This window comes from Sinocyclocheilus grahami, unplaced genomic scaffold, assembly GCF_001515645.1.
Source record: "Sinocyclocheilus grahami isolate Dianchi unplaced genomic scaffold, SAMN03320097.WGS_v1.1 scaffold2.1, whole genome shotgun sequence".
In the NCBI taxonomy this organism is placed as follows: domain Eukaryota; kingdom Metazoa; phylum Chordata; class Actinopteri; order Cypriniformes; family Cyprinidae; genus Sinocyclocheilus; species Sinocyclocheilus grahami.
In genome coordinates, this window is record NW_015505181.1 from 3,924,839 (window position 1) to 3,935,976 (window position 11,138).

General features: G+C 36.6%; 1 protein-coding gene across 1 annotated transcript in view; it reads right to left on the bottom strand.

Moving 5' to 3' along the window:
• The window catches only part of LOC107553826 (membrane-associated guanylate kinase, WW and PDZ domain-containing protein 1-like), a 94,752-nt gene that overhangs the window by 5,505 nt on the left and 78,109 nt on the right, over positions 1–11,138 (bottom strand). Inside the window, exons 18-22 of the mRNA XM_016236167.1 lie at positions 10,014–10,316; positions 4,471–4,674; positions 1,590–1,683; positions 742–829; positions 165–308 (exon numbers count right to left, since the gene is read on the bottom strand). Coding sequence (XP_016091653.1) covers positions 165–308; positions 742–829; positions 1,590–1,683; positions 4,471–4,674; positions 10,014–10,316 — 833 coding nt within the window. The remainder of the gene's footprint in view (positions 1–164; positions 309–741; positions 830–1,589; positions 1,684–4,470; positions 4,675–10,013; positions 10,317–11,138) is intronic.

Genomic DNA, 11,138 nt, shown 5'->3' on the forward strand with positions numbered 1-11,138 from the left:
TAATTCAGTTTGAGACCACTCATATAAATAATAGCTACCTATCATAACTAATCCTTGGGCAATCCTTTTAGGTGATATAATGAATAAGTCCAGATCACTCAGTTTCAGATTCTTAAGTATGATTAAATCCTAACACGTGTGTCCTGATTTATAGCTGCACATACCCTCATCTTTCCGTTTCGCACGGCTGCTCCGTCCTCTGCTAGTCTCAGCACATACAGGTCCATGTTGTACTCTCGACCCCCTCTAAGGCTGAAACCAAAGCCTTTATTGTCCCTCTCCAGATCAACAGAGTAAAACTCAGCATCCTAAAACACAAACAAATACAGGCCAAGGTCAGTGATGAATCTATAATAGTGTATTTTTTTTAATCTAAGCTCCCATTTCAGCAGAGGAAATGAAAGCCACCTGCAGGAAAGTCACATATACTTGACAGCAGAATCATCAGAGGAATAGCTTAAATAATTGATCTGACTCTGATGGTATTTTAGGTAAGGAGAGAAGGGCTGGACAGGGCCTTCACGAGGTACCAACACATTAAACGTTCAATAACCACCTCAGAATCAGGGAAGCTCAAGTGTAAAATGAGTCATAATGTGCGTTTCACAAATTGGCTTTGGCGTTTCAAACAATTTGCCTTGTTTTGTTTTTGACAGTTTGTCCAACAACTGGCATGCCCCCTCTCAGAGGACCAAACATCTAAAGCAGATGGAAGAGTGAGGAATGGAGTGAGTGATGTACCTGATTTGAAGGCTGTGTTGGAGCTGGAGGAGGTGGTGCTTGTGGGGCTTTGAACTCAAAAGACTCCTGTTTTGGTTTGGTGTTGTTTCTGGGGAAAAAGACAGAGACAAAACTTTTGTAAAATTATGAGCACTGACATATAGCAGTCCCAAAAAAGATTTTAAAATGTCTAAATGTCACTGCGTAAAGAAGTAGTTTGTGCTCACAAAAGTTGCATTTGTTAAAACACAGTAACAACAGTAATATTGTGAAATTGTAATAACATTTATTATAAAAATATTGAAATATTCAATATTTAATATACAATTCATTCCTGTGATGGCAAAGCTGAATTTTCAGCAGCCATTACTCCAGTCTTCAGTTTCCTTCATAACCATTCTAATATGCTGATTTGCAGCTCAAGATACATTTCTTATTATTATCAATATTGTGCTGCTAACATTTTTGTGGAAAACATGATACAGTTTTTCAGGATTCTCTGATGTATAGAAAGTTTTTTATTTCTTTTTAAATACAAATATTTTGCAAGATTATAAATGTCTTTGCTTTTACTTTTCCTGCTGAATAAAATCATTTTGAAACCAGTAAAAAGCTCTAGTATCAACTAGAGATACCACGTTTGATTTTTTGTTATGAAATTAAGTGTATTCATTTTTAAGTGACTTAAATGTCCAAATACATTTTGGAGCCACTTTACATTTTTAATGGAATGGTCTGATGTGATTTTCTTTCCTAAATAAATAATGAGCAACCATTAAAAATATGACATGAATTAAATAACTTCCAACTCCTCTTTTAATCCAACTCAGTATGGCTGTAATGTGCGGGTGTTGTTGAGTTCAGTGTACCTTGGCTCAGGTGCAGTTTGCTGTTGAGGTGTGTGTGTGGTAGTTATGGTTGCAATCTTCTCAGCGTTGGTCAGCAGTGATGCATTGGAGGACTCTGCGGGAGGAGGAACATCACAAATGTTAAGGAAGATAGAGAAGCCTCCACATTATTACCCATAATGCATCTGCAGTGTGCAAGTGTACCCTGTGGACCAAGTATCAGAGGCCCATTTTCCATTTATCAAAACATCAGCACTGTGTAAGCGCACTCCAGCTGGGCAGCAGGAACAACGGCACATTCATCATTCTGGCTGTAAAACAATGCAAAGCCAAACACTCAATTTCCCTCTTATGTTCCGTCTGTGATCACATATCACAATCTACCCTCACATTAACAATTCCTACAGCTTGTGTTGATGGGATAGATGCATATTCTCTACGATTTATTCCCCCTCACATCTCTATGGTTTTTCGATGGAACATAAATAAAGATATTCTAAAGAACGTTAATGCCGCACTTTGTGAGTTTGAATTCAATTTCAGACTTGAAAAAGAATATCAGATTTATCGTCAATAATGATTCCATTTTTGATCCAGATTGAAATAACCACAAAATATTTTTGTTTTTCAAAGAAGTCTCTTATGCTCATCAAGCCTGCATTCGTTTGATCAAACATACAGTTAAGACTGTAATATTCTTGAAATATTATAACAATTAAAAGTAAATGTTTTCCATCTAAATATTTATTTTAAAATGTAACTTTTTCCTTTGTTGGCAAAGCTGAATTTTCTGCAGTCATTACTCCAGTCTTCAGTGTCACATGATGATTTAGAAATCATTCTAATAGACTGTTAATAAACCGTTTTTGCTGCTAAATATTTTTGTGGAAACCATGATACATTTTGTTTTTCCTTTGGTGAATGGAATGTTCAAAAATAGCATTTAGTTTAAAAAGATATTTTGTAAAATTATAAATATCTTTATTCTCACTTTTGATCAATTTAGTGCATTCTTGCTGAATAAATGTATTCATTTCTTTTCTTTTTTAAAATCTTACTTAAAACTTACCCAAAACTTTTGAATTGTATTGCATCACAAGTTTCCATTAAAATATTAAGCAGCAAAAACTGTTTTTAAAACGGGTAATAATAAGAAATGTGGGCACCATATCTTGAGCACCAAATAAGCATATTAGAATGATTTCTAAGCAGCTTGAACATCCTTTAAAACATCTCCTTTTGCCCATCTTTGTGTGAACTATTAGTTTAATTGATCTCGGATCATTTGCTTTGACTGCATCAGCCTAACTCTTAAGTCAGCTGTCACCAATGAAATGTGGGCTGCTGTTGCTTGCGCTCAAAGCTGCTTTAATTCCGCCCCACTGGGCAGTCACTGTGGGATAGAGAGGGAACTTTGATGAGTGCACAGCCCGTGAATCCCACCGTCTTAAAATAGCCCTTCCCCATTACTCTGTTGGGAACAGACTTGCCTCATATCTCATGGTTTTCTCTTTTTTTATTCCTCTTTTCTCCACTCAGAAAGCACAAGAAATGCACAAATGAAAAATGATGCATAAATTAAGCACAGAAACCAGAAAGAAGTCAAAATACTACAGTTTAGTAACTGCAGTAAAGCAAAAAAAACAAAAAAAACCCACAACGAACTGTCTTCGCCTTCCTGTAAACACAACCAGACGTACACACCCACAGTCTGTCAATTTTGGAAATTCCCATAGTATGTTAGCACTCTCCTCCTTTCTGATTAAAGAGTATGAAGAACTCGCAGACAGACCCCAGTGCATTTGGCATTATGTATGAGAGTGGAGCCGAGACTTTCTCATTATTGCATGCCGCCTTCCCTCTGAGGAAAACACTCAATATAGTGCATAGACACACTGGCACATGCAAGCACGCATATACCATGTGCTGTAATACCATAGGCCAACGCTTATGTTTCACCTGTATTTTAGTGTCAGTTCTGCCTCGCCTGGTAGGTGAGATGAGACTTGATCAAAGAAAATAAAATGCTAATTGATATGGGTCAGAGGCTAGGGTTTTTTTTAGTATGAAAAGGGACCTGGGTTCAAAATCTAAACTGAATTTAATAAATTGAATTTGACAGCCAGTTATCATCATGCATTTTTGTTGTAAGGAAAAAGACAGCTCTGACATTTTGATTTAAAGGAAAAAAAATAAGAGTATGAAGCAAAATGAATGCTTGAATAGGTAGATGATTTGCAGAATAGCAAATTTAGACGTGAATGTGTGTCTGTCACTTTAAATAAACACCTTTTTTTATTCAACTGTGCAACTTACAAAGCACAACAATTAGGAGGGCGAAATAGTACTATATATAAAAATAGAAAAATAAATTCTATAAATAACTACATTTTACTTTCTAAGGATATATATATATTATTCTATAAATACATAAACAGATTTTTGGACAAATAAATAACAAAAACTAGTATTCAGTTCTGACTTAATTTTCAAAGATGCGATTTTTCTTAAAACTTTCATTTACCAAAACACTTACCACTAAAATCTCTGGGGAAACATTTAAATGTGTATGACGCTTCTGCACAACTTTGCTCCCCGATCAACCTTGTTGGTGTGCCATCTGTCATTATTACAACAGCACAATATGAAGGCGTTCTGCCTCTAAGGTTATAAGAGCGTGTTGAATATTTATTGTGTTGATCCCCTCACAGGTTCCTGTTCATTATTCTTCTTCTAATAATGCTGAATGTATCGTCTACATTATTACTGTGAGGCTCACGAGAGCAGTATGCTAAGAAGCCGTGCTATTACACATATTACACACACCCACATGCATCAATATGTTCTCACCCCAGCTATGCTGCTTGAGCGAAGGGAAAGAGAATGAGAGAGAGGAACTGACCGTCTCCTGGAATAATCCGCAGCGTCACCGTGTTTCCAGCCTCTTTGATCAGGTTGACGATATCCGAGTGGGACTTATTGGTGATGGAGCAGCTGTTTACAGCCAGGATCCGGTCTCCAACTTTTAGTTTCCCACAGCGGTCAGCTGGGCTTCCCTCGATGATGCGACCTATTTTATGAGGCATTGCCACACATGCGTTTCCAGCTTTTGGCCAACAGTGATTGAGCATGTATGAGTTTTAATCAAGATGGTTGTTTTTTTTTTTTGGTGGGGATGGAGAAAAGGAAACAGAAAGAGAGAAAAAGGAAAGAGAGAATGTGTAGGGGTTAATACACCAAGCCACCAAGCCAAAGTGCCAACATTTTCAAAGAATGCCCAGTTACTGCATGGACTGCAAAAGGGGGGTCAACAGCAAGAACGAACATAGGGAATCTGCTGAATTTGGCACTATTAAAAAGCATTTGCATGCTACTGTAGATCACCCTAAGCATAATTTCTGTAGCACTCTTCAGATCCTGTGAATAATCACCATCGCTTTTGAATTATTCATTACATGAAAAAAGGTGTAAACTCTTGAAATTCCCTTAGAGAACTGCACTGTGCTATGCAATGAATTATGAAAAATGACTGGGTATCATTAAGATTATTCAAGTTTGCACTTTGTGGTTCCCTTTAGCATTATGCTAAAGATGCTGTTAGCCTTTTCGCTCATTTCTGCCATTTTGCTGAGTTCTACCACACTCCCTCCCTTCAGAATCCAGAAAAGTTTGCAAACACAAACTGTTTTCCAGTCTGATTGGCTAGTTTTCTATGGAAGCATATAGGTAGCAAAATTCAATTTGCAATGCAATATGCAAAATGGCAATGCAATATTCAAAATGGCATTGTATTTCTGTATTTAAATTTACATTTTCCATTACCCATACATGCAAAGTTTGGTGTAAAAGTAAAATGAAAATTAAATTATATAATTTACATTTGCCATTTCCAACAGTAGTCTTAATCTGTAAATTGCATGCACATTTGAATGCTTTATACAGTGGGGCAAAAAAGTATTTAGTCAGCCACCAATTGTGCAAGTTCTCCCACTTAAAAAGATGAGAGAGGCCTGTAATTTTCATCATAGGTATACCTCAACTATGAGAGACAAAATGAGAAAAAAAAATCCAGAAAATCACATTGTAGGATTTTTAAAGAATTAATTGGTAAATTCCTCGGTAATATAACACAAATTGATTTGATATGTGTAACATGTTCAAGCAGAAATGGTAGCAAAATGATCATTTAAATGCTATTTGTCCTAAATGCATTTAGACTAACAGTTAGAACACTTAGGATTGCATTTTCATCATGACACCGTGGGATATTTGTAGCAAAATTCAATTTGAAAATGCATTCCGAGCTGACGACGCCCACCCTCCATCAATCATTGCTCCAAGGCAGGGATTGGCGGAAGCGTGTTACGTTTGGATCGTTTGAAACATGGGGGCTGGAGATCTGATAAGATCGTTGAATTCACTGGCAGATGATGTGGAGCGTGAACAGAGAAATATATGAAGCGTATTCCAGACTATAAATGGACATTACAAGCATTACGGATATTTGTAGCAAAATTCAATTTGAAAATGCATTCCGAGCTGACGACGCCCACCCTCCATCAATCATTGCTCCAAGGCAGGGATTGGCGGAAGCGTGTTACGTTTGGATCGTTTGTTAGTATGGAAGCATATAGGTAGCGAAATTCAATTTAAAATGCAATATGCAAAATGTCAATGCAATATTCAAAATGGCAACGCAATATTCAAAATGGCATTGTATTTCTGTATTTAAATTTACATTTTCCATTACCCATACATGCAAAGTTTGGTGCAAAAGTAAAATGAAAATTAAATTATATAGTTTACATTTGCCATTTCCAACAGTAGTCTTAATATGTAAATTGCATGCACATTTGAACGCTTTATAAGTTGCGAAATGAAAATGAAAATGTATAACACAAATTGATTTGATATGTGTAACATGTTCAAGCAAAAATGGTAGCAAAATGATCATTTAAATGCTATTTGTCCTAAATGCATTTATACTAACAATTACAACACTTAGGATTCCATTTTCATCATGACGCCGTTGGATATTTGTAGCAAAATTCAATTTGAAAATGCATTCCGAGCTGACCACGCCCACCCTCCATCAATCATTGCTTCAAGGCAGGGATTGGCGGAAGCGTGTTACGTTTGGATCATTTGAAACATGGTGGCTGGAGATCTGATAAGATCATTGAATTCACTGGCAGATGAAGTGGAGCGTGAACAGAGAAATATATGAAGCGTATTCCAGACTATAAATGGACATTACAAGCATTACAATAATGATAAATACAATTTTTTTTGTATAATTAATTAATTTAAATGAATGTTTCTAATAAACACATTTATAACAGAACCTCAAGTAAACTACATGTTATTTTGTTTAGTCATATACATGTGGGAGCTTTTTCAATTTATTACTCAGAACGACTTATTAGCCTACAACACCTTTAAAGACTTATTCAGGGAAGTACAGCAGGATGCAGGAAATGGTTGAGTATTATTTTAGGTATAAAATATCATTATTGTAATGCTTGTAATGTCCATTTATAGTCTTTACACAGCAGCTTGGCTCCTTAAATGTCTAAACACCAGCTAATTTCAAGACGCTGGCGTCATGTGGGTCACCCGCAGTGTAAGACGCTCAAAGCTCAAGATGTTCGGATAGATGTTCGATCGATCGGTCGTTCGAACGTTTGATTTTAGCATGGAATACGCTTATGAGGTGAACGCTTCATATATTTCTCTGTTCACGGCGATATAAATATATATATCAAATATCCCACGGCGTCATGATGAAAATGCAATCCTAAGTGTTCTAACTGTTAGTCTAAATGCATTTAGGACAAATAGCATTTAAATGATAATTTTGCTACCATTTCTGCTTGAACATGTTACACATATCAAATCAATTTGTGTTATACATTTTCATTTCGCAACTTATAAAGTGTTCAAATGTGCATGCAATTTACATATTAAGACTACTGTTGGAAATGGCAAATGTAAACTATATAATTTAATTTTCATTTTACTTTTGCACCAAACTTTGCATGTATGGGTAATGGAAAATGTAAATTTAAATACAGAAATACAATGCCATTTTGAATATTGCGTTGCCATTTTGAATATTGCATTGACATTTTGCATATTGCATTTTAAATTGAATTTCGCTACCTATATGCTTCCATAGTTTTCTGATGAAAATGACTAGATAATATTACGATTATTCAAGTTTGTGCTTTGTGGTGGCACTAAAGGGGCTGTTAGCTATTTTTGCAAATTTTTGTCATTTTGCTGAATTTAACCACGTCCTCCATTCAAAAATTCGCAAACGCATAAAATGTTTTCCAGTAAGACAATATCTCTCTGATGGGCTAGTTTTCTGCCCTCCTGACTCATTTCTTTGCCTGTTTTAGGGCTGTCACAGAGACAGATTTGATGTGTCAGGAAACCTCAGTCAAATTACAGGTACATTTTATGGCAACAAAAACAGCCTAAGATACCATTTACACAGAACGCGTTTCATTTATAAATAAATAAATAAAATGTAAGGTCTAGAGATGCATTTTTTTTTTAAGTTTTAAAAGAACAATTTTTAACATGAACACTGTTTTTATAACCAGAAAACAATGGAAATGCAAAAACATGTTATTTATGAACGGCCCCTAAATTAAAACACTTTTCATGTGATGATTCAGGGCTCAGCATCCTTTTTAAAAGTCTTGTTTTTTTATATATATATATATGTCCTTTCAGCCAACCATTTTTTTAGTTGTCATAGCCTGCAAAATATGCATTTTTGATCAATCTAAATGCTGTGATAGCATTTTAGTACAACTATAAAATATTCAGTCAATCTGTCAGGCTTGTCACACTGCTATGAAGATGATTTGTTGTTTGATTGTATTACTAATGACTGAGCTCTGTTTATGCTCTGAGGTCCTCGTTCACAGTGACTCTGGCACATGAACTCATGCGTTTCATCACTGGAGTAAACGAGTGCCAAACACTGCTCCCTCGCTTTTATTCCTCTCAAACACGGATCTGTCATTCCGCTCTTCCGTCATAAAGCTCTGAACAAAACTCCCACGTGGAGCAATCACCGAGCCTGCTGGATACAGGATACGCTTACGTGAAGGCTGCCAACGGCACTATTGTGAGTTTAAAAAGTAGGAGCGTTCTGATGAACATGGTGAAGAAGGATCTGAGTCTGTAAACATGGGATGTCATACTTGATTTGCTTTTTTTCTAACTTGATCTCTCTATCAATTACAATTGTTTAAAAATACTGATAGAAAGTGTTGCTGGCAACTGCTAAGATTAAATGGTGAGATTTGCATAACCTAAATGCGGTTTCACTAACTCGACAGCCATCTTGTGTAATGGAGACGTGTCTAGCTTTGGGAAGTAGAGCAGAAATAGAGCCCCACACAGAGGGTGGACATCGACCCCTGCTTCAGGCAGACATTGCAAACACACTGCCTTTTGCAATAAGAAAAACACAGGACATGCAGATTGGCATAAGTAGAATACGAACAACCCACACCCACCAAAAACTGAAATCCACAACCAAAGTGCCATTCAAAGGCAAAGAGCTCCCAGAAGAATGTGAATCTCTCAGTCATTTTCTCTTTTTATAATAGCAAAGAAGTGAATATGCAAATATGGGATTACTTTCCTTTTTCTCATTTATGCATTTGACAGACAATTTTATCCAAAGTGATTTACAGTGCTTTCAAGTCATACATTTTGGAATTTTAAGTGTTTTCTGGAATCAAACTCAAAACGCTGGTGATGGTAGTGCCATATTCCACCAACTGAGCTACAGAAACACTTTTTTAATAAATTGATAGATGAAATCTGCAGACTCATAATTTTATGTGCCGATTTGGGGGAGGGGGGGAACCCCTGCAGAATGGACCCTTTTAACAGACTGTGATTATGCGTTTCCACAGTTATTAACATTGTAAATCAAGCAAAGATTTTTATATTTAATTTTTTTTTTTATGTAATATTAATTTTCACTATACTTTATGTTTTATTAGCTTGGTAATAAATTACAGAAAAAACCTGGTTAACGCTGCTGCATGAATCTTTCTCATACAACGGCTGAGATTTGACACTTACTTTCTTCTGATCAACATAATCAATGTCTTAATATTTTTTCCTCCTTTGGAAAGTCATAGAAACGCTGTCATGGATTTTTCTTTTGCTATTGGCGCCAATTGGAATGCAAAAAATAATATATTTTGTTGTTTCCGTTTACCATTATAAAAGTTTTACGACCTCTGAGAACCCACGGAAATGTGAAAAGGGTCCTTTCTGTTTATTTAATATAAATGTAGACTAAAAATATCAACAGTTAAATGTAATTAATTAAATAACATTACATGAATTAATTATTTAATAAAAAAAATAAAAATCTATTCAATCACAAAACTATCCCAGCAATCTTACCGAAAGTGGTGCCCGCTTCAGGCCTTGACACTGATGACACAATGACAAATCCGAACCCCTCATTCTCTCCACGTTGGATCTCCACATCGTAGGGCTGGATGGCATTGGGGACCACCGTGTTGTTGCTGCCGCCCCCGCCTCCGCTGCCAATGCCGCTGGTGGAGCCTGACCCGGAGCTGACCGTGTTGAGGGAGTTCTGGCTGCCCTGCGGCGTGCGCTTCTCCTCGGTCAAAGATGGGGCCTGTGTGCTGCTGTGGTGAGAGGAGGCTGGAGAAGGAGGCATCTCACCATCCACCTTTGCCACTGAAGAGGAAGAGGGTTGGGGGAGGGTTAGGAAGGTCACTCTGAGAGATTCATGTTCTACAGGTCAAGGAGAAACCAGCTCTTCATCAACAAGCTTGACAGGCAAAGGCTTAGACTCAAGAATCATGTGTATTGATCTACAAACCAAACGTGCTTCTGAATTGCTTGAACAGGTCATGTAAATACATAAACCAGCTGGTCTCAGATTATTAAAAATGGAGTAATCGCTATTTCCCAGGAAGTATGGAATCTCTTGCCCTGCTCTCTTACAATGGTTAGATTGGGACTTGTATTCAGGTAGGTGATCCTGTACGAGTGAAAAGGGTAACTTATTCTCTGAGACCTGACATATGGGACCCAGAAGCCCCGCACAGATTAATTAGCCAGAGTCAGCAGGTGTACCCTCATTATCATGTGCCATGAACTCTCATTTAAATAAAGTCTGTCTGATAGGAATGGATAATCAGACTGCAAAATCCTGCATAATTTAAAATTCCAGTAGTCATGCTGGTCATTACGCTCGGGTTGTAGAGTGCAATAAGTGTACATTTAAGCTGCAATTAACGCTTACTCTGGAATTAACTCTACCTTACTGATATGAATTATGACACTGATATAAAAGCTTTGCAACTGCTCAAAGACATGCTGGAGTTTGTTATACTTCAAGTACTGATGACCTTTTCTGGTCGTAACAATTCCAAGATCCAAAATTAATATGCACAAAAGACAGCTTTTATTTGTACTTGGTGCTCAGAGGGTGTTCATTTTGTACCTTAAGTATATATATATATATATATATATATATATATATATATATATATA